General features: G+C 36.9%; 2 protein-coding genes and 1 long non-coding RNA gene across 11 annotated transcripts in view; 1 reads left to right on the top strand and 2 right to left on the bottom strand.

Moving 5' to 3' along the window:
- The window catches only part of LOC5506801 (cyclic nucleotide-gated channel cone photoreceptor subunit alpha), a 28,140-nt gene extending 11,741 nt beyond the window's left edge, over nucleotides 1–16,399 (bottom strand). Inside the window, exons 1-3 of one of the 3 annotated variants that reach the window (XM_032375225.2) lie at nucleotides 16,273–16,399; nucleotides 15,630–15,711; nucleotides 15,103–15,148 (exon numbers count right to left, since the gene is read on the bottom strand). The gene's annotated coding sequence lies outside the window, so the exon portion shown is untranslated. Of the gene's footprint in view, nucleotides 1–1,096; nucleotides 1,657–4,929; nucleotides 5,660–15,102; nucleotides 15,149–15,629; nucleotides 15,712–16,272 lie in introns of those variants that run through there. The other 2 variants (XM_032375227.2, XM_032375226.2) reach the window with 2 other exon arrangements.
- Nucleotides 1–24,439, top strand: part of LOC5506798 (cyclic nucleotide-gated olfactory channel) — a 32,952-nt gene that overhangs the window by 1,980 nt on the left and 6,533 nt on the right. The window contains exons 2-3 of one of the 7 annotated variants that reach the window (XM_032375237.2): nucleotides 424–496; nucleotides 9,590–9,634. In XM_032375237.2, the coding sequence (XP_032231128.2) occupies nucleotides 9,594–9,634 (41 nt within the window). In that variant the 5' untranslated portion in view covers nucleotides 424–496; nucleotides 9,590–9,593. Of the gene's footprint in view, nucleotides 1–423; nucleotides 497–5,653; nucleotides 5,784–9,589; nucleotides 9,635–15,645; nucleotides 16,878–17,946; nucleotides 18,144–21,370; nucleotides 21,586–21,666; nucleotides 22,657–24,439 lie in introns of those variants that run through there. The other 6 variants (XM_032375236.2, XM_032375234.2, XM_032375239.2 and 3 more) reach the window with 6 other exon arrangements.
- On the bottom strand, nucleotides 21,219–23,542 carry LOC125572266. The gene is made up of 2 exons (XR_007313722.1): nucleotides 23,026–23,542; nucleotides 21,219–21,378 (listed from the first exon to the last, which is right to left on the bottom strand). It is a non-coding gene; the product is annotated as an uncharacterized LOC125572266 (long non-coding RNA).

Here is a 24,439-nt window from a genome sequence, read left to right as displayed (position 1 = left end):
AAACATGTGTCACGTAATATGCAATTTAAAAAGTAACAGAGGAAAATACTTTATATTGTTGTGATTTCAGCTTTGTTTCGATTTCTCGGTTTTGTATTTTGGCAGCTCCAGGGTTCCGTATCGCCCTTGTCTCGCAAATATTCCGGTGCAAGAAATGTTGGGTAACAATCACTTCAAAAAGCACTCCGGAAAGCGCTAAAACAAAATTGAATTAAAAAGAAAAAAGGCGGACAATACATTCGAATCTTTTAGTGTCATTTTACCGTAGTATTAATCCGAATTTTATAGCGGAACGCATTAGTTTGCTTTTTTCCTAAATATATGTTACCCTGTGCGGTTTGTTAAATCACAAGGATTCCCGTAGCGCAAAGCCAAAGCAATAAGACGCCAATATGAAAAGGATACTACTTTCTTTGTTTATAGACAGAAGGAAGAGTCGAGAAAGCACATTTGGCGGAGTAGAACAACAGACCAGCTCGCCATTTTAATGAAAGAGGTAAGACAAGTCACTAGGAATACAGTTCTTTGCACTCAATAATAAATGTTTTTTTTCACTTCATGTGTTATTAGTCCGAGGACGTTTCTAATTATTTTTTTTGCTTGCATTTTTTTCTACGGGTAAACAGCAAAGTTGCTTGAGTTTTTTTTGTATTCAGTCTCCAAGGAGAAAACCAAAGGGTCACAGGGTAATCGGTTTCTATCGCTCTGACGATCGTGTGAATGTTTGCGCGAGATAAAAAGCGGGTAAAATACTCTAATTGTCCATTTATCTCGGTTTATGTACAGTACTATTTACCCAAAACAGTCGACTGTCATGTAGCTATGTCATTAATAAATTTTCGATTACACTTTAATAGGCGCTTGCCAACATTTGTGGCGTCCTAAGTCAAGAGTGGTTTTCAAAATTGAAGATTGATTCGTTTTTTATTTGAGTTTGGCATTGTTTAATCAGTGCAAATGCATCGTCGCCTTACGCATATCATTTTTTAAAATTACATCTCGGTAAAAATATAAATTCACCTCTCTTTTGTTAAGTGGATGACACAATATGTTATTTAAAAATGCATATAACTTGTAAGAAATTACGTGTGCCTACCATCATGCCGATTGTTGATTTTGGATTTTACGTCTTCAGTTCATGTTTGTAGACCTGTAATTTCTCCCTTCTAGTCTCGTTTGTTCAAGCAATTTGCCGTGTAATATCATTTTGCAAGGCTCGCTGACGATTCGCTGGTGTGTTTTATAACGACCCATCACATTGAAATATGTAAATGCGCATAAGTGAGCTCGGGGTAACTAGAAGACTGTTTGGATAATACATGATATCGAGATAAGCATAAACAAACGCCTTTTAACGTAATGACTGGTGAATAAAACTTTTTTTTTCAATCATTCGGAATTGCTTTTTGGCTTTGTTAAAACGATGCCCAAATATAGAAGGACCGGTTTTAAGCGAATAAACTACCGCGTGTCTAGAGGGGTTTCCGTTATAAGTAATGTATATGGAGGATAAATATACCGTGTTAAAGGTTCTGGACTTGAATCGGGTGACAAATCTATGACTGCCGTAAAAGTTAATGCAAATGAGATTACATTTTAGTTGCTAAGAGAGGAAGAGAACTACATCCACTTGAATTTATCCATTAAAAATGAATTGTGAAGTGAAAAAGTGGAATTTAATAAGAAGAGCAGAGTCAATCTTTTAATGAAAAATAATGATAATCAAATGATTAGGTGTTTCAATATTCCAAAGGAAACCACTGTCTTTACATTACTCTCGTTATCGTGGCCACCAAAACAATCAATGTCACGCAAATCGGATCCAGTGTCTTTACATTACGACTCGTGCAATCGTCACCACCAAGACACACAGTGTCACGCAAATCAGATCCAGTGTCTTTACGATTCGCGACTTGCGTATCGTGTCCAGCAAGACACGCGGTGTCACGCAATTTGCATAGGTGTCCACGGTAGCGCGCTTCGCACTATAACACTTACTATTGGTGGCCACGGTAGCGCGCGTCGCACTATTACTCTTTTATTTGTGGCCACGGTAGCGCGCGTCGCACTATTACAGTTTGTATTTGTGGCCACGGTAGCGGGCGTCGCATTATAACACTTTCTATCGGTGGCCACGGTAGCGCGCGTCGCACTATTACGCTTTGTATTTGTGGCCACGGTAGCGCGCGTCACACTATTACGCTTTGTATTTGTGGCCACGGTAGCGCGCGTCGCACTATAACACTTTGTATTTGTGGCCACGGTAGCGCGCGTCGCATGGCTAACTTTGTTTTGGTGGCCACTGTAGCGCGCGTCGTGATTTTTTATCTATCACCTGTTTGTATCACCCAGGTTCGCAGCTCGTCTGCACTAAAATCGTTTGTTTAAATATTCATTTTTTGTTTCGATTTTCATATACAAATTTGGTTGACTGGCGTGTGGGCGACGCACATGGTCATATTTTACCGTATTATTTTTATATTTATTGGAAGCGCTTGGGATTTTTTCCGGGTTCCTGCCCTGATTCGAATTTGTGTCACAAGTGAGTAGAAAGTTTGTGAAAAATCCTCCTTGCAATGTCCGTTTTTACATGATTGGCATGCTCGAATTTCCATGATTTATACTTCCCCAAGGAGAAAATGCCGGTTTTTACTTTAATTACTTGTTTATTTCATCAAGATAAGGAATGAAATGGGAAATGACGTTAGGCCCAAGGTGATGAGGATACCCGATCAGTTCACGCTGCCCGCGCCAAATCTCACCGATTCAAACAAAAGGGGGATTTACAAATATGTGTTGAGAAAAAAACAAAACAGATTCTTAATAAATAGCATTGTAAGTGGTATGCTTAAAAAATTGCCAATTTAAAGTTTTGAAATTTTTTTTACCCCAAACTCTTAGATTTGCTGTTTGGGTGTGTTTTCATTGTTTTATTTAGCTTTACGTCCTGAATTGCAATTCACAGGTCAGTCAACTCTAATCTTGCCGCCAGTATTTCATTTCTTCACAAGACGGTAAAAAAAATTTTCTCAACAAAGAAAATGAATTTTGATTCTTCTTTTAATTAGAGTTTACATGCGAAGGCGCTTATAGGAAAATATAAAATGATAATATCAACGGTATTTTAGTTGCAGTCTGTTATTTAATTATATTGATTCGATCATTATTTTAGCTGATTTTAAAATAAAAGTCTGTTTAAGGGATATTTTGCATAACCTTTTTCAAAAATCGTTGTCGGTTCAAATGGCAACTGTTTTACTATCGAAAAATATATCAGGGTACTCGTCAAATTTAGGAAATTGTAAAAACCTTTTCTTACAAATGATTATACACACAAGTAGCAATTACCATTTATCATCTACAATTTGCCATTCGCCATTTGCTCGGATAACTCTTATTGAAATAGTTGTATATCATTGATCCTAACTTTTTAGTATTTTTAATTTCATTTTTGCTTAACCAGCAGTCATCTCCCTGGGCGATCGAGTTCGCCGCCTGACGCAACAACATGGTACCATTTCATGATTTCTTTCGATTTGTTTCTATGTCAAATTTTCATATCTTTAATTCCATTTCATATCTCATTTAACCTTAATATATCTCAGACCTTTTAATTTAATGTAACGTTGTTGACCCTAGAAAAGCAGTAATTAGTTTGGAGTAAACTGCTTCGAATGTGCTGACAAGAGAATATTTGGCATACTTGACATGAAAACGGCCTATTCACAGAAATCACAAACATCGTCGTGCTATGTAAACAAGCGTACCATCACTTCTATAAAAGTGTCTGTATGTTTGAAAGCAATTTCAATTTGTGAGTTTATAGTCAGTATTTTACATAAAGACAGCCTAACCTCAATTTAAATTTAGAATTTTTTGTTAGCAATTTCCTTTTTAGTTTGTATTAAAATTGTCTTGAAATTATTCTTCATAAAACGGCTGCCACGTAGATACATGATGGACCTGTTTGCTTTTGTCCTGAACAATAACTGCTTTTTCCTCTTGAAAAAAACAAAAGTCCATGATAAGAAGATATTAGTTTTTTTTATACATGCTTAATATGGTTACTTCTTTTGCCAAGATATTGCCAGACACAATGTAATATGATATGGTCTTTCTTCTCAAGAAAATTCGGATTAAACGATTTACTATTACAAGTACATATGCATAAAAGTACAACAACATTTTTTTCCTTTTTTTCTAGGAAAAATTTTGGACCTATTGATATTCAATTTGGAGTGTAAAGTTACAAATCTATGGTACAAGTTTACGTTATTAATTTGTACTTTTTTTTAAATTTAGTTTGCAAGGAATTTTTGAAAATTTATTTTTCATTGTTACACATTTGCAAACTACTATACTTTTTTTTAAGTATATCAAAATAATTCGATCACAAAAATATGATATGATTTCTACGGATACGAGAGCACAGAGTACTACGTTTGAGGTTTCAAAACTGTTCTATGGAATTTCTAGATTTCAACGCTCGGGAGACTAGACAATTACCTCTACGGGAATATTTGAGTTAATTTAGAGCGACCGCTGAATTCTCCACACTATGACCACCTGCTTCGACATCTCTGTTCATTCCTCTATCATGCTCTTAGATTAACGACCAAATGTGCTTAGATATGGGCCATCCCCTTAGTAAACTAAATACTTCATCTCACGTTATTCTTTTGGTCAACTGAAATCTGGAAAACACTACCACGTTAAAAAAAATATTAATAGGCAGAGCGGCTCAGCTGACGTGTTTTTATAATCAAGGTAAGTGAAATATTCCTCCTTTCGCTCTTGGGTAGGTTTTAATTAGCTCAAAATAAAAAAGTATTTAGTTGCTACTTTAATGGAGAGTAAATCTAAAAGGGATTTGCCATATAATCTGTTTGTGTTGTGTGTGGGTTTTCTCGGTCTTCCTGAACCACTTACCTCTAAACGGTATGTTTTTGGTGTTCCGTTCTTGGTTTCAATCAACTCGAATGATAAAAGGTGGTGAGCCCAGTTTACCATAAATACATAATGCGAATACTGGCTTGGTTTTTGCCTTAGTTGTATCCAGATCTGTCACTTTGAAGCATGTACGTTCGTTGTCAGTAATCTGATTACTCCTATTGTGGAATTAGAATTTCCTCCTTATAAAAATCCCGAAGTATTGAGAAAGACAGATGGGTTGAACACCTAAATCAATTCCCGGCTTATTCTTGAATATTTTCACCTTCCGAATCAGTGCATTATGCTATTTTTCTGCGTTGAAGCCTCACTCTTTTTGGGTAGCCCCCGTTGCAACCTATTTTTTGCGCTATTATTATAGTAATATGAATCGGCGGGAATCGCAACTAGAATGAAGCGGTATTCTCACTTTTCGTAGAAAAAATATAAAGTTACGTAACACTTCTGGTTAATTTCCACTCCAGGATGATTAAGAATCGGTTATTCTGGAATTAATAATGCGTATAATTCCAGATTAGTGACGGCCTGTCATGATTACAGCATCCCCCTCTAGTAGACAATTTAATTGATCTGAATTTCATATTATGTGCCGTGGTGGAAATGATATCCGCATTGTTTCTATTGTTCATTTCAAACCTTTTTGTGATTGAGGGCACACAGCAGTACTGTATTTTACTGAATGGGTTTCGTGTTTGTAGGCGTTGTTTGTAGCGCCAAAGGTCGCTCATAAACTTTGCGACGGAGATTGCGTATTTGCGTCGGAGTTATCAAAATCATCCTCGCGGCCAGGATTATACAATGAGAGTGCGAAAAACCCCTCGATAATATTCAAGGTAAGATGGATTGCCTTTCGTTCATGTTTGTACATAAAAGAGGGCAATAATTGAGATGAATTTTTGTGAAATCCGTGTGTTATTTATTACAATGTTTTCAATGGTCTTGTTCCGCTTGTGGTTGGTGCTAACTGCAGAGAATTGCCTAAATTGGAGGCCTGACATGCTTAATATTAGTTGTGATTTTCGAGAGTATTGTAAATGGTTATTATTCATAAGTAAGACTTGAAATTATTGCTTATTGTTTTATTGCATGCAAATTCTAAGTCTCTCTAGAAATTGCGATAAAAACAGAAGATTATAAATGAATTGAGCAGTTTAATAGCTCGAATGATGTCCCTGTTAATTTCATTATAAACACCACGCTTCCCTATTGAAACGAATTTTTTTTCGTTTTTTAAAAGTATTGACATAATTAATTGTTCAAAACAAAATGGAAGTAGATTAGGCATTTTTCTCCTTTCATTGTTTTCCACTGTGTTCGTAATATCCTATTGTTCTTGTCTTACTTCCATTTCTCGTCTTAATTCACAAACATACTTTTTACGATACATTGTTGACAAACAACTTTCCTGCTTTTCCTGCTCAATTTGGTGAAATCGGCTCAATTGAGCTCACGCAAATTGTATTTCTATTATTGGTCTTTTTAGACGTTTCCTCTGGATTAGAAAATCTGCCAAATTAGCATGCCAATAAAGCTTGTCTCGTTTTGACGTTTTGCAAAACATTTATGGTCGTTTTGTTAGTTTTGTTTGTATTTCTGGTTGTACTAAACCATCTCGTAAATGCACTCAAATTCATCCCCAGTTTGTTCTTTCCTTTTTGCTTTCTTCTTTTTTCCAATCTTTTTCTATATAGAAATTTTCTGATTTCCTTTCTTTGTTTTTTTAATCGTTCTTAGATTTTACAGTTCTTTCTTCTCTTCCCTTCCTTCCTTCTTCTTTTCTTTCTCATTTCCCATTTTTTAAACCCATTTTTTTTTCTTTTATTCAATGTTGAGCTGCTATAATATATTTTTCTATAGACTTCTAATCATCACAATTATGGTGATGGTGCGATATTACACGGGAGCCATATTTTTGTGATTTTATCATTGATTTGTGTGCAGGCAACACTACCCTTAAGCCATGTGCTTTTCCTGCTCTAGAATCAATACTTGGCTCAAACGCACCTGCAAAATTCCGCTCAACAATTTGTTTAAATTCAGTTATCTGATCTTATGCTTTTTTTTTCGATATCACTCGACGTCGAATAGTAGCTATAAGACCATCGAGTGGTTTTCTCCTCCTTCCCCATGCATGCTTAGCATGCTAAGCACGTATTTTGCATGCTCGAAGACCCAGCGCTTTCTTTCTATGCCCCCCCCCCTTGACTTATTTTGCATGCTCGAAGACCCAGCGCTTTCTTTCTACGCCCCCCTTGACGTATTTTGCATGCTCGAAGACCCAGCGCTTTCTTTCTACGCCCCCCTTGACTTACTTTGCATGCTCGAAGACACAGCGCTTTCTTTCTATGCCCCCCCTTTGACTTACTTTGCATGCTCGAAGACCCAGCGCTTTCTTTCTATGCCCCCCCCCCTTGACTTACTTTGCATGCTCGAAGACCCAGCGCTTTCTTTCTATGCTCCCCCTTGACTTACTTTGCATGCTCGAAGACCCAGCACTTTCTTTCTATGCCCCCCCTTGACTTATTTTGCATGCTCGAAGACCCAGCGCTTTCTTTCTATGCCCCCCTTGACTTACTTTGCATGCTTGAAGACCCATTGCTTTCTTTCTATGCCCCCCCCTTGACTTATTTTGCATGCTCGAAGACCCAGCGCTCTCTTTCTATGCCCCCCTTGACTTACTTTGCATGCTTGAAGACCCATTGCTTTCTTTCTTTGGCCGCGAAAGTCACCCGGAGAGAGTTCTTCTGCCATAGAGTCATTTATGGCGTCTGCAAAGACCTCTGGGTCTTCGAGCATGCCGGATTTGTTTATAAAAATCGCCCACAGACTGGAGAGAAGGGAGTCCTTCAGGGGATATGATAATACAGTAATTCTTTCCTAGGGATAAAAGTCTCCAAAACAACCTAATAGTTGCGCGTTTCATCAATAAAACAATCCAAGAAAAAAGGGATTTCAATTTGGTTTGGAGTTCAAAAGTCAAATAAAACTAAAAATAATAAGAATATCCCCCGCCGAAAATGACAACTGCTGTTCTTATGTTGTTCCGTGTACTGGACGTTTTTGTCATGTCAAGGTCGCGTAACCCACATGGAAGACGTATATCTAAATTGCGGCTATAAATATGTTACTTCGACTATAAGTGGATTGAATTTGAAAACTGTGCTAACACTTGTGTTATGTGTGGAAAAAATCAGAGCGCCTGATCGCCGTACTCACAAGGGAAAAAAGTAGTACTAAAAGAACATGAAAAATATCTGAAAGGATAGATAGATGAAAGGAATATAATTATCTAGCCCGAAGCTAAATGTTTTTCACTGGGGGACATGTTTAACTGTTTCTATGACCACGAAGGTTACCAATCATTGCCTTACTGTGATCGCACGTATCGAAATGAACAATTTCCATTCATTGACGAAAATAGAGACGTGGTAACAAATAGGACAAAACTTCCGATCGAGTCGATCAAAGTGTCTCTGACAGCCTCGGTTTTGTCGTCCTAGCAAAATACCAAGTCTGAGAAAGCATCCATTTTCATCGGTTCATTTGGTAGACCTTGTATTAATTTTGGTGAATGAAGTTTAAAACCCTGTTTTAAGATTTTTTTTCCCAAAATTTCATCTTATTATGTTCGTATTCCAATTTTGAATAAAACTACAAAATTGTGGCCAAAATGGCTCTTAAAATTCTTTGTGAAAAGATAGAACGAGACTATCATCAATAAATTGTTCCCAAAGACAAATGAAATATATAAAGGAAGGACTTAAGAAGGAAGTAATGAATTACTTAATAGTAACATTATGCTATTTCGGCCATTTTTAAGCAATTATGGCCGATCATTAATTTATTTTGACACGGCAGACACAACAACAAAAGAAAAGTCCCCCGCAGTTGCAAAGGGATGTCACACGTAAGATAACGCACGTGCTTGCTCAGCGTTCCCTTGTAAACGCAGCGTTTAGTTGAAAATGATCAGTTATTAGTTGAGAAAAAGCATCTATTAGTTGGAAAAGAAAACCATTTGGTCTGCGTAAGCATGGTGGTATCAAGGAGCTAAATAAAATTAGTTAATCATTTCTGACTTTGTTTGGCGCATATGTCCATTTAAGCACGAAGCTTACCGATAAACCGTTTTCCCGCAAGATTCTAACTCAACTCTTGTTTCCTCACTAATCAATGATCGAAAGAAACGCTTTTAGTAAAGTCGTTCGTGTAGTCAATGCTATTGGAGCATGCTCGATTTTGGATGGTTAGTTTTTTCAAGGTAATTAGGTTGTTCAATTTTTTCCCTGTAATGTTGCTTTAGTCTTATAGCCAAAGTTTGTTTATTCGAATTCTTTTTCTAGAGATTTTGCCAAGATTCGTTACTGTTAGATACCAAATTGTCGGTTCCACAGTAATTGGAAATATTCTTCTAGTGTTCGCAGTGAGTCGACTTAAGCCCCGTACAAACCGGGCGCTAATGTCAGGAAATGCTGCTGATATCATTCCCAGCACCATTCCAAAAGGGTGTTCAGAAAGCACAGCCTTTACAGGGCCAGCGTCTCGCCAGTGTCCGCCAACAATGGCGTTGTTTACACGTGGTTTAATGAGGTGAATGATTGAAAATAGCATTCAAATAATTTTTCATGTGTGGTTTCAGGTTCATGGGGAAGAGTCCAGGGCTCTGCTGCCTTGGGGCTAGAAGGTAGGAGATTTCTGTAAATAATTCATATGTAAAAACGAATAAATTATGTTGTTATATCCTGAAGACATATATTGAAGACAGCGGCTGTTGCCAGACTTCAGAAGGTAGCGGCAAAAATTGATGAAAAATATCCGGCGATGAGAGCAAGAAAAACACAGAGTTCGTACAGTTCTTGAAATCGCGGTAATTCCACGGGCCGTGCAATATAGCGATTTACTCATGCAATATACTTATAAGTAAAGCGATAGCCCAAAGAAGCAGTACTGGATCGTTTCTTTTTCTAACTACCGTAAATGCTTGCTACCGCCCAGGTTGCAATAAGACCCAACCCCCCCCCCCCCCCCCACCCTCTCCACAAAATAAGCCAGGAGACAGTTCGTATCGTATGCGCATGCGCGTGCTCTGGCGAAAACAAACACAGTTGTAGTGTTGAATTTTTCGAGTAAAGGTACGAAAGGCTGACTTCAGTAGCTGTTTTGACCACAGCATTAAAAACATACTGTACAAAAGATGACAGATTTGTATGATAATGAGAGGGAGAATATTATAGCCTTAGCCTAGGATTCGCCAAAAAGTGACATTTCGCCGGTAAGAAAACGCCATTTCAAAAAAAAAAAAAGAGGCTGGTTTAACCGCGTGGTACCGAAACTAGTCTTGCATTTCTCGTCACTCTTTTTTGCACGATGTCGTTCTCGCGCTGCAGACCATGCAGTTTTAGATCTATCTTACAAAACTAAAATGTAATGATGTAATAATGTCTTTTCATAAAGCCTCTAACCCCTTTAATTTCGACCCCCTAACTGTTAACGAAAGTAATTTTAGCGTTACATAGGAAACAATTATGTTATCAAGAGAAAATACATACACCTATTAAGGTTACACTCTAAGAATCGTGTCGTGTCGTAACACGCAGTGCTTCATGGGTATCGAAAAAAGGAAGCGTAAATAAAATCACACGTTCACACTGCGTTAAGAGATTCAGCCATTTATACGTTACCCATGAACCTTTCGGGTTACGAAACATTGATTCATGGGGTGCAACCTAAATTGAAATCTGTGTATTTATGTTATTTTGGTGTTATTGTGGGGATCTACAGCAACGGGTTTAACTCAGAGAAAGAATGTCAATAATAAAGTTGAAAAAAAAAACGTTTCGATATTTAGAACTATGAGCAATGGTTGCATATATGATTATTTAAACATAGAAATGACAGGAACTGTCCCAAATGTAGAGAGCCAGTTTTCCACACTGCTGAAAGAATCTTAGAATGGCCTGGGGGTAGTTTTTCTAAACGCGGATAAACTCTGACAGTCCCGGAAAAGACACCCGGCAACCCCCCCCCCCCCCCCTTCCGATAAACTCTTCAGGTGTTTCTCCAGCTTCCGCTATCTTCGGACCGAAAAAAATCCCGCTAACTTGTCCGTTCAAGGCTCCCGTAAATTTATAAACTTACCGGGAATCAAAAATACCACAAACAATGTTTTCCCTAATATTTTCAGCTGAATTTATAGAAAAAAACTATTCACCTTGAATTAGCCAAGTTAAAATATCCAATTTGGTGTTTTATTTTTCATTATTAAATTTCGCCATTTGTTGTGTCTAGTGGGTTGAGGAAAACCATTTCACTGCCCGGTAAGAAGTGAACCAATCATGGCTCCCATTATTATATAAAATTCCCCACCAGCCAATCTGGTTTCATCTCTGTCCAAATATTTGAAATTTAGCTGCCACCGCGCTCCTGAAAGATTTTAAACAGCTTTACTAATTTATTGGAAGTTTTGCTAGAAAATGATATTTTATTTACTTGTTCTTTGTCTTTTTCGAAATGTGCCGATGCCACAGGAAAGTTTGAGGTGCCAGTTGTCTACAGACATCGACAAATCTAGGACTTTTATTTGAATTCATTATTAATTATTTAGCCAATCTATTCACTAGACTTATATAATTATAATTTGCTTATCGGGAGCCCGTGAACAACCGGGACACTACCGCTAGCTTTGAGAAACGCTTTTCCTCGCCCGGGAAAGCATCCCGAAATCTCTCCCGGGACCCTGGTACCTCTCCCGGTAATTACTAGTACGTTTGAGAAACGATCTCCCTGGCCCGTATTCGAACCCCAGACTCTCCGGGTTTAGAAGCGAAACTGGCGTTACACTCTTTTTTTATAATAAAAATTTTGTGAAATCTCAGGCTGGACGTTCTTATAAAAAATAAGTGTATCGCTGCACTCCTAGAATAGATTTCGTGAGTTTTTAGTTCCCTCACTAACCTTTTAATTTAAAGAAAAACTACACTAATAATTATTTTGTTATTAATTGCAAGCATCACTAGACGAATTTGTCCTAATATTCTACCAAACTTTTATGTAACCCTAACATTTGTGGAACCTTCTTGAATAATCATTCCATATCTGAGAGTTTTATTCGTGGGGTCCCGTAGAATTATTGCTTTTTGAAAAAGTGTCTCCAAAAAAATTGCAGCTATACTAATTTTATAGAATTGAGAATCTTGTTCGTTGTAAAAATAGATGTTTCGGCACGCTTATTCGCTCGACCTATAGGATATCATCGCGACAAATGACACCTTGTACACAATGATAGATAGTTAGGGTGTAACTATGTTTCACTAATATAAACGATGTATTTATAGTGTTCAATGATATGATCAACAGTTAACATTGTGGTAGTAATTTATATCAGGGTGCTTTTATCTGATCAAATTGGAAGACAAATTCGTTGCTTTATTAGCCAAATTCATACTGCAACTTAAACCAAATCAGCCGATGGAAATGGATGCTTTCTCACGCTTGGTACTTTGCTGGGATGACAGGCCCGTAGCCCCGGAGCGGGGTGGTTCGTTTTTCCATTTCAGGGGACCAAATTTCCGGTATACCCCTCTTCTCGCTTTTTAACATATATCAATAATAATAAAGATAATTATTATAAAAAGATTTTTATAGTCATTTTAAAGATATATTGATGTGCACGGTATATCTCCAGCCAAACGTTATATATTTTTGTTTGCTCTGAGCGGACCTTCAAGTAGGGGGGGGGGGGGGGGGTTCGTCCGAACCCCCCGAACCCCCTGGCTACGGGCCTGGATGACAAAATTGCAACCGTGCTCTTTAATACATTGACCCCTCAACCGGCCTGTACCGAGAAGTATCCACGACCAAAAAAAAAAGAACATAATTGCAAAATAAACACAACAAGATGAAGATACTCAGGTATCAGTCTAAGAGATAAATGGTCTTAAAGATATGCATCCATCCAGGGTGACATCAACTACTCTTTATCCAAATAATAGCTCAGGTTCTTTGACAAGTTTCAAATCGAACAAGCAGAACCAACCCCTCAACAAAACACGCAAACTTCCACACATAAGGGAAACAGATTAGCAAACACAGCTCAAGAAACAAATAGATATCTTTATTCTGATCCTTCAGCTTTACTTCAATGCCATCAAAACACAATGTTCACTCCTTTAAGTGAAACCACTTGTTGATATAACAGATTGCAAAGCTCTCTGGGAGATCCGTGGAAAAATTCACGAGAGGAGGGCCAGTCAACACTCCTCTCCTCAAAATCAGACAGTCTTTGTACCCCAGAGCCAAACAAATCGATTTCATGTCATACAGACCCAGAATAGCAGTGTGAACAATTTTGGGATCAATTTGGTTTCAGAAAAGACAGCCTTAAGGAGAGCTGTGGTGATTCATAAGAAATTTATTTTCTCATCCAGGCAAAGCCAAACAAGAAAAAATCACTATGAATCTTTACTTGCAAAATATCCATAAGGACAGCACTCAATTATGCCCTTAAGGATGTCCCAAGGCATTCCTCCAGTATGTTAACACATTGACCCCTGAACCGGCCTGTACCGGCTTTGGGAAGTACCCACAACCCAAAAAATTCATAAATTCAAAATAAACACAACAAGATGAAGATACTCAGGCATCAGTCTAAGGGATAAATGGTCTTGCAGATATGCATCCAACCAAGGTGTTGGCATCTACTCTTAAGCCAAATAATAGCACAGGTTCTTTGACAAATCTCAAATCGAACAAGGAGAGAAAAGCAGAATCACCCCTCTCAATAAAACGCTCAAAATACCACACAAGGGAGAGAAATCAGCAAACACAGCTCAAGACACAAATAGATACCTTTATTCTGATCCTCCAGGTACATTTCCTTGGCCTCAAAACACAATGTTCATTCCTTGAAGGATTGTACAACCACGAAAATATCTTTACGTATTGCAAAGCATTCTGGGAGATCCAGGGGAAAATTCACGAGGGGAGGGCCAGTCAACACTCCTCTCCCCAAAGTCAGATGTTTTTTTATAAGTCTTTTCACCCCGAAGCCAAACGAATCAATTCCAGGCCATACAGACCCAGAATAGCAGTGTAAACAATTTTGCAATCAATTTGGTTTCAGAAAAGACAGCATTTAGGAGAGCTGTGGTGATTCATTAGAAAATTATTTTCTCATCCGGGCAAAGCCAAACAAGAAAAAATCATCATGAATCCACCTTTGCTTGCAAATATCCATAAGCAAAGCACTCAATTATGCCCCAAAAGACTTCATGATGTCCTGAGACACTCTCCTAATATGCTCATAGCTGTATTTTTGATGAAAAATACAAGCAACCATCAACTTGTGCTGGCTTCAGCACATCGACGAGGGATTAAAAGTGGGGACCGCAAAGCACTGTTGGAAAGCTTGGATACCGCTGACTAGGTGCAGCTGTGTTTGACTTTGACGGGCTGTATAAAACTCAGAATAGGGGGGGAGGTATCTGTTTTCAGTCTGTTTTTTGTAAATTCAGCCCCAAAAAAGCCAGGAGTCAATGGGTTAATAGCTGTATTTTTTTTATAAAATTTTATTTTTATTTTTTTATTAAAAAATAAAAGCAATCATCAACTTGTGCTCGAATTAGCACAGTGACGAGGGATTAGAGATGGGGCCGCAAAACAATGTTGGAAAGCTAGGACACCGCTGACTAGGTGGAGCGGTGTTTGACTTTGAGGCCTGAAAAAAAAACTCAGAAAAGGGGGGAGATATTTGTTTTTGGACTTTTTTTACGGCCACGTATAAGCTGATCGGTGCCTGTTGTGAAATTTAAAAAGTTGACACCTTTTTAAATAATCTATTTTGGTATGATTTTTTATATGTAATCTGTTCACTGTCATTTCTTACATCTTTATTCTTTCAATTTAGTCTATATTTCAACAAAAATACCACGTCATAAATTGTGCCCGAAATACAGTAGTTAACAAATAACTATTATGAACTAATTTCAAAACAATGTTGAAAATGTATGTTTAAAATATTTTAAAGTTAATGAGAACTTTTCATTAATCAAAATACATGAGCATTTGTCCAAAAGGCTGGTGCGGAAATTGTTTATGATGCTCGCCCGGGCTCATTTTGCCTTACATAACGGCAAACATTGTAAAAATTCTTACCTTATTGTCAAACGTAGAGCATTGACTGGGAATTCTATTTACATCCCTATAAGGGTAACAGTCACAGCTTTAGAAATGGTAAACTAAATTGAATAATAAAGTTATTCACATGGATAATTTTTGTTGAAAGACCTTTTACTAAAGAAATTGCCTTAGAATATATTGGGTTTGTTATTGGTAACGTGCTTATTTCGTTTTTACCAATAATTTGAGTAATATTTCTAAACCGATTTTGATAAATTGCAAAAGTTCTGTTCTTGGGGGAACATGCTTGAGTATAATGTATTAGCTTCAGCTAAAAAAATAATATACTTAATTTGAACTTGAAGACAATAATCTTTAGTGTGGTACCTAGAGTTAATTGCATCAAAATTAAATGTGAGCAAAGCTGGGACTGCGAGGACTGAAAAAAACGTTTGAAGTTTTGTGCGAGGGGAAGATAAAAAGATGGAAAAGTTGAGGCGTGGATGTTGTTGCTCAAATTGACAGGTATTGATAAAGATGACATTCACTAAATACTAGTTTACCTTATGCTGAATTTGAGACGAGCATGTAATTCATAAGTCTTGTTATTGACATTTTCCGTCTTCTGTATGTAAACATGACATTCTAAAAGAGAGATATGTATATTCAATGGCATGAGCTTTTCAGATAATACAAGGGATTATGTTGAACTAAGGATATAATTTGAATGAACGAAAGGAAAACATTTGATTTTCTTAGTGTCACTCTCTCTTGGTAATTAGTTTCCAAAACGCTTTTTGATTAAAACGCAGAAATTTCACGAGGAAATGATAAGATGTGATAACAAATGCAATTATTGTATGCTAACAGATACCTTCTCTTGTGAAAACCTGTGAATTGAATTAGAGCATGTATGCGAGTAGACTTTCACTGTGTTTTAAATGCACATATGTCGAGAGGAGCAAATAATGAAGTGTGCGCCTTTTGTAACTAGTGTGAAATCCACCCATCAAATCACAGCCGGTCTTGTTAAAGGAAGGAATAAAACTATTAGTTTTCAACTATTGTTTTTTTTTGGAACGTGTCTAAATTCTCAAAATCTATTGCGTTTAAAAAAGCCCAGACCGGATTGATATTACCTTTCATTTTGGTACTCATATTTTTTATGTTTACTCTTGCCTATTTTTACATGTCTTTTTTACTTACGCGAATTCAGCTTTCGTTTGCTTTTAATGGAAGTTGCTTTTGCCGTGAACCCCAACAAGTCTCAACACGTTTGCTCATATCCTGTGGCTCGAGGCAAATCCTGCTCACTCAAGGAGTCATCCCTCTCACTCCGGCCTATGGCTCGAGCTTCACAATAACACAATCACCAATAATCTCATTCTTCGGCTGTGTCTTCGCAAATGAAAAGTAAATAGATTCTTTTTATAAATTACAAGAAGAATTACTAGCTAGGGCTAGGGGCACGGGAGTGATGCTGCCGGAAATAGAATATATGAACTTAGAAGTAAACGCTCACTGAGTGCAAATATCATTCGTAGTTAATAGAACGCTGGTCCAATCCCTAGCTTTGTCAACCAAATGTTTGGCTTTGAGCGAGGATTTTAATGCTAACAACTTTATTAATGTCATCGGAGAATATTTTCAACGGAGGGTGTAAGTCAAGGTTGTGATAAACCGCAAACCTTTTTCTTTGGGGAAAAATGTTTTGAATTTTTCATTCGAAAAATGGTTTTGTAAAATTGCGTGCGAATCTTTGAAAGCACACAAGACATGGACAACCTAGATGTAACAATCTTCGGAACAAGGTAATGTGTTCCTATCTCAACTGGTGAATTTCCATGTGAAGATAGTCGTATTTTTATCAAGAAATCAATATCATCTGCTTCTTCTGATCTCAGATTAATTCAACTCGATTGAAAAAAAAAATGACTTTGCGTCTTATGCGTTGCTAGTTAAACGATTTGACCTCGAGAAAAAAATTGTTTTGACGAATGTTCTCCAGCGTTTACTTGAGTATGGTAAAAAAAAATTGCGCGGTTTTTCTCATCTTATCACTTTTACAAGGCAACACCCCGTATTAGAAAAAGCAATTTCTCAAAGGAAAATCAAATTAGATGTTTTTTTCCTATATATTTAGGTACCTCTGGGCTTTCATATGAACCCGCTGTGAACAGTACAACAATCTGGTTATCACGAATTTTTTAGTGTCATTTTTTTGTCCTAGTGATCCGTAATGCTATTAAAGCTAGCTTTTAGGTTAATCTGAAATGTTTTTAGAAGATAGCCTAATGCAGTCTTGACTTTGGGCAGTCGAAAAGTATGCATTAAAATGTTTTTATTTGACGAAAAATATGCTTTTACAATTGCTGTTAGTGACTAATTCAGTACCGAGCTGTTTTGGGGTAAAAACCAAAACACCCGTAAAAACAACGACTTTGGTAATTTTATTTCCATAGTTTTGTTTTTCTAATTTCCCACTACGTTTACAATGTGTAGGATATATTTAGGGAAGCTTTTGGAAATAAAGCTATCGGTTTTTGTGATTGGTTTGTGACGTTTAGGCTCAAAAGCCACAGATTATATAGACACTTTTTTATACTTACTGTAGATTTATGAATACCTTAGAAAAGGTGCTGATTGCTGGAATCGTGATGTTTTTCGCGCTTTTTTACACTGCTGTCACCATAGCAGTTGCTTGTATCACATACGAACACCAGCCCGAGCCCTGGAAACGTAATTACTTTTTGGCGCAATTGGAAAACCTAAGAAGTAAATGATTGAAGTAATGACAAATATTCGTTTGGCCAGCATAATCGAAGATATAATTAGAATAAGCCGGTTTGAGACCGATCTCGTCACACCGCCCTTCGGGAGATCGGTTTGCAAAGTGAAACTCTATAGCCATGTTTCCCTTTTTGCATTTCCTATTCTCAAGTTGTCTAGACCTTTAGCAACGTTAAAGGACTTTCTGGACCAAAGGCTGAATTGGGTAGAATAGCGACAAGGAATTAGTGATATTTAAGGGTAAAAAGCCGATCTCGTTGCCGCTGAATGACCACACACCAGTTCGGGTAAGATATATTTCCAAACCTGTAACTTGTAAACTATACAATTTACAAGTTGAAACGTACAACTTCTGACATCTTATTTATCGTCGGTTGTTCGCTTTTTGACGCTTGTTCCATTTTGGAGGAAAACCTATCTCTATTTTTTTTCTTCATTTTCCAATCCTTAAAAAAAAATACTCTGAGCTGTATGGTCCCTTTCTACCTTGACTAGTATATAAGATCGAAATAATTTTATCAGCATGGTATTAAAAACTATTCACCGAAGGAAAACGGATCTTCACTTGAATGTGCACTTTAATGATTGACTGTAAATAATCAATAATTTTCCAAGACAACAAAAAGGCTTCTAACCTCATATATCTATTTCCTAGCGTTATCCGACAATATAACTTCAGGACACGAGCTCTGCATCCATCTCTTATTATTTATCTATCCATGTTTGGTTCCGATCAAGTGCTCTTTCAAGGGTAACATATAACCTGCACAAATCCGTAGTCACGGTCAGGGCAGCGCAATGGCGTCATAAACTCCTATGACGTCATCGACGCGTCATATGATGTGTCCACCGTTGTGGGTGTATGTGTTTCAAATTTGGGAGATGATTGAAACCGTGGGAGTATCGTACGTGAATTATCTTTTTTTTTTATCTTGAAATAATATATCTCTATCACAACCATCCAACGCAGAGGTATCGTATGACTTTATAGTCATACGAGTCATACCAGGATTTTATTTAGACGCATGCCCGCTATATCTTAAAATCTAGGCTGCGTTACGGTTTTTTCTTATCATTTTATCAACAGGCAAAGCAACTAGAACTTTAGGCTAAATAAATTTAATTCCTAAGAGGCTGTGTGTTAAGCTCGACTGCTCTCTCTTTCTGGATCACAAATAGCATCTCTAATAAAGATTTCAAATTAAGGTATGATTATTCATTTATTTATTTATTTATTTATTTATTTATTTATTTATTTATTTATTTATTTATTTATTTATTTATTTATTTATTTATTTATTTATTTATTATCAAGAAAATTTAGCCAAAAATTGTCGTTTTTGCCAAACGCGGTTACTTCCATATAAGGAACCTAAAATATTTGGAAAAACTGTATGAATGTTGCCAAATTTAAGGTTGCCGTTCCGCAGGTGCTTCGTAAACTTTATGACTTGTATTCAGAAGAGAAAACAATAACTGTGATCTTTTTTGGTCAATGGAGAGAGTATCTGAAAAGAAACTAAGATTCCCCGGTATTTATTTGCTTGCTTGCTTGCTTGTTTGTTTGTTTGTTTGTTTGTTTGTTTGTTTGTTTGTTTGTTTGTTTGTTTGTTTGTTTGTTTGATGCCACGGTACATTATTTTGGGATATTTTGACGAAACTGTAGTTGGAAGAATATGGATGCTAATATTAATGGAAATCATAGCCATATTCAAATAGCAATCCGAAAATTGTCAGTCACTTTCCGAGTTCTGATTTCCACTTAAATAATCTTGAAGTTATCTAAGGCCTCTGCGCTTATAAATCCTAAGAAGTGAGATGTTGCTCAAACAAGTTGTAAGCATCATTGCTTTAACTAAAATCAAAACTATTTTTGGCATCAGCATTGCATTGCTTGGAACACCTTCGGAGGAGTGAAATATTTTATGCTGTACAATATACCAACGCTGGCAACAGCGCTCGAACCAACAAACGCTGGTTAACCAGGATTGCAATAGATGGATGATCGTTAAATCAAAGAAAGTAAAATATTGACGGTGTCACCCAGCATCCTGAGACATGTGCTTGGGAAATGATACAAAAGGGACAATGAGAACGGAAATGAGTCCAGAAATACCTAGCGACTCCTTTTTTACAATGCTGCCGCAGCATCATGTACTTGACTTGACTGTGCTTCGGTGGATGATCCTGGAAGATGTTGTGATGCTTTTTGAACAGCCGCATTATTAAGGGCTAACTGCTGCTTGCTTAAAAGACAGTGTTATCATTTTTTTCCACGGAACCGTCTTTAAAGTCTTTAAAAACATTGAATGAAGTTGATTTTGTTTGTTAATTAAAACTTTTCAACCAACTTGGCGTAATTAATTATTGTAAAACATGCTTGATATGACTATTTACTTTATCCACATCTAACTAAAAATTGGAATTGGTTACTGTAGTTTTTTTCCAGCTGCTTCTGCCATTGTTGTTGTAATATTTCAACATGTAAGTAAGTTACCTTGAAAGTAAGTCACCTTGTAAGTAAGGCAACATTAAGCCATCTTGAAAGTAAGTCTTCTTGTAAATAAGTCACCTTGTAAGTAAGTCACCTTTTCAGTAAGTCACCTTGTAAGTAAGCATCCTTATAAATAAGTAAGTCACCTTGTAAATAAGTAAAACAACTTTTTAGTAAGTCACCTTGTAAGTAACCTTGTAAGTAAGCCACCTTTTAAATAAGTAAAACACCTTTTAAGAAAGTCACCTTGTAAATAAGTAAAACAACTTTTAAGTAAGTCACCTTAGAAGTAACCTTTTAAGTAAGTCGCCTTGTAAGTAAGTCACCTTTTAAGTAAGTCACCTTGTAAATAAGTAAAACAACTTTTAAGTAAGTGACCTTGTAGGTAAGTCACCTTTTAAGTAAGTGACCTTGTAAGTAAGTCACCTTGTAAGTCAACTTTTTAATAATCACCTTGTAAGTAAGTCACCTTTAAAGTGAGTCGCATTGTAAGTAAGTCACCTTGTAAGTAAGTCACCTTAAAAGTAAGTCACCTTTTAAGTAAGTCACCTTGTAAATATGTAAGATATTTTGAGTAAATTATGTTTTTAAGTAAGATATTTTTAAGTGAATCACCTTAAGCATCGATTAACTTTACTGTTGAAAAAAAAGCATTTGATTAAATAAGCTTTGACATCGGTTAGCTTACCTTTTGAAAAAGTAACCATTTGACATAGGCCACCTTTGACTCGGTTAGCTGCTTACTTTTTGAATGAATTCTCTTTTAGAGAATTTTCGAAAACAACACATTCCATTTGAAAACCATCCTTTTAACTCAGCGTCAATTTTAAAGACGATTATTTTAGCCAGATCAGACCTTTTTCAAATCAATTTAGACTAGGTTATTCTTTGATTGTTTTACACAATATACGTGACATAGATGAGGTAGATACCTCTTCTGCTTTAACATTGAGTCCAATGTCCAGTCGGCGATCTTTCAGTCCATTTACTTGACTTTCACGTCTTTTTCACCACCGGTAAAGCCAACACTACAAGCCGATATAGAATTAATTACTGCCACACGAAACAAGTAAAAGTTTTGATATTGATCGAACAGCGTTTCCTTTGAGCTTAATGTACCTTCTGCCTGATACCGCTAAGTAAGGATAGCCGCATTTGCGCGCTTGGTGGAATATACGTAGAATATGCTGGCGACAACATACAAGAATTGGAGCGTTATGTAAACGATGTTGAAGGTAAACTAAAAACCTATGCAGATGCAAAATGCGGTAAACGGATACTATCGAGAGAAATTTTACGAAAGGTTTATTTGACCCACAAGAATCTGTTAAATTATATTACTAACTTAAGTTGAGATCACTAGCCCTTGATCATATAGCGCCAAAACATGTGTTGTCGTCACATTTTGTGTCTCTATTTTTAATTATATGATTAAAGGCAATGATCTGCTTTAGGCATTTAATTGGCGTTTTTATAGAACTATATCTTGCAATCTTCATCGTCAAAACATTCACACTTTAATTCTGCTAGTAAGTAAACTCATTTTTTATGCGGGTATGATAGAAGAAGATCCAACTGTAAATGTTAGGATATAAGCTATTTTGGGGGTATTTTTTAGCATTTGGATTCGCAAGCTGATAGGGGAACCAGATGGGACAATAAGAAATGCATAGATAACAAGGGCAAAGCTAAGGCTATAATTTTCTTTATGACTCCCTCATTATCAAACAAATCTGTTCATCCTTTGTACCGTTTAAATGCTGTAGTGTTTAAATGGTTTTAATGCTGTACAGTTAGTCAAAACAGCGACCTAAATCAGCCTTTTGTACCTCTACTCGAACGATTCGACACAACGATTGTGGTTGTTTTCGCCAGAGCACGCGCATGCGCATACGTTATTCAGCACTGTCCGACCGAGGCGGTCTTTTGGGCGCCATCCTAGCGCAAATGTATAATTTGATGTACAACGTGGATGTTCTTCCTTGTATAAGAAATTTAAATTATCAAAGAGTTTGTAACAAAATGATTTAGAATCTGCCTGTTTACTTCATCGAAGTATGATAGATAAATGTGAAGCAATTTTTCGTGAAATTGAGCCTAAAAGTACTATTTTCGGTCAATTGTATCTGAAAGATCAAAGGTCGTTTAATGAATCTGGATGGTTTTTTGTTTGTTCTGTGTAATCTTTATTGTTTTGGAGCCTTTTGAAGCAACATTTAACGACTGTTCAACCGTGTATGTACTTCTTCAACAGGACACTTCCTTAGCCAGTCATTTCTTATGCTTTTTGAGATGAGCAAAAAAAGGTGAGCATAAAGCTCATAAAAATGTCAAATCTTTTGTAGACTAAAAAGGAACGAAATTTGTTATAAAGAATTATATTTCTGACGTTTGACACCGTACCCAAAAGGTAGAAATGACCTATTCATCGAAAACTTTTATAGGTTAGGCTAGATGCTATACACACTTGAGGCGAGCAACTAATTGTTGTTATTGTAATTATTTAGGACACATTATCATAAAATGTTTATGCCAAAGACAGGAGAGATCTTCAAATTAAACTATATCTCAGTCCTCTTTGTTATACGTACATTTGAAGTGGCTAACTAGAGCTCGAATGCGCATCATTTACGTGCCAAAATCGAAATACAAAATAGATATAAATATAAAAATACCTCTTTCCCTTTCTGTTTCTAACATGGAGTTTCCTTTGCTTTTGCCTTCTTGGGGAAAGCTGCAACGTCAGCAAACATAATTCCTCTATTTTGGGTGAAGAGATTTTTTTCTGCTTCGTTCCTTAAGAGTAACGTCGCAACAAAGATAAGATGACCACGTGAAAGATGACCTCGAAACATGAAAATCCCGTACCTTGTGCAGTATGGCACAGTCCTACATCCAAGCCTTATCCACCTTAATGAATGTATCAAAATAAAGCCAGTTACCTTAAGGTTAAGTGGGAGGTTGTGTTAAGAGAATAAGCAGCTTGCTATCTTAGAGGACTCGCTACCTGTGTGGCCGAAAAGCCTTAAGAAAAAAGCAACCGCCCATTAATTGTTGTGAGATGCGATAAGATGAGTTTTGCTTACTGTACTAATCTTTCCGTCGTGATTTAGTGATTTTATGTCACCACTTCAGCAGAACAGCACGTTGTGGTGGCCATGTAGAGTGGAAAAGCTTACTCCAAGCCCACGTCCTTACTTTCAAAGCCGAGCTCGTGATTTGGCGCCCGAAAAATATAAAAATAATTGTTTCGTTTGAAAGTGGCGCGTAAATCAATTAATCCAAACAATCAAACGCCCCTAAAGCTTAATTGACTATGTGTGACTCACAAACTATTTTTTTTATTCTGGGCGGGAGCGAAACTATGAACTTGGCTGTAAACTGTAATTTTTTTTCACTTATATAACATGCGAAGTTATGGGCCGCTCTACATTGGTCCTTTGCTCACATCCAAGAACAATGAAAACCCGCATGAAGCCGATTTCTAATCTATTCTACACCACACCTACGCAGACCATCTAGTGTTTCTACAGCTTGTCTGTAGTCTTTCTTGTTAAACTATTTCTATTTTGTTAGCTTTTGTTAGCCACATACAAATATGTGGCTTTATAAAGAGTAAATTGCTTTCTATAAATTATCTAAAATTTCTAGGCAAATGACTTTCTGAGCTTATCTTCAACATTCGTCCCCGTTGGACATCTCAGAATACTCAATCAAGATCCAGTTTGTATATTTTAACACTTTAACTGCATTTTAAGCGCTTTTGCACGTTTTCCGATAGATGTTCCGTGAACGATTAATTGTAGAATGTCGGTCCCTTTTGAATCGAGATTAAGGTTGGAAAATAGCTTTTAGACTTTATCTTCTAGCTCGTCGCCTTGTTCAGTCTTTTCCACTTGTGTGATCACATCGGCTCCCTTCATTGGGAGTTTCTCTTACTATAAGACCGCTATCACAGTGCTGAATGCTAGGAAAACTTTAAGATGTCTCGGAAACTTGGAATCGCTGGTTGGGATTTCGCCGTGCCGGTTGAGGGATTTGAGAACTTTGGCTTCGAATACAGACCTACGATAATAATGTAAACGAACT

This window comes from Nematostella vectensis, chromosome 9, assembly GCF_932526225.1.
Source record: "Nematostella vectensis chromosome 9, jaNemVect1.1, whole genome shotgun sequence".
NCBI classification, from domain to species: Eukaryota; Metazoa; Cnidaria; class Anthozoa; order Actiniaria; family Edwardsiidae; genus Nematostella; species Nematostella vectensis.
Note: the sequence above shows the minus strand (reverse complement) of the source record. Positions and strands in the feature narration are given on the sequence as shown.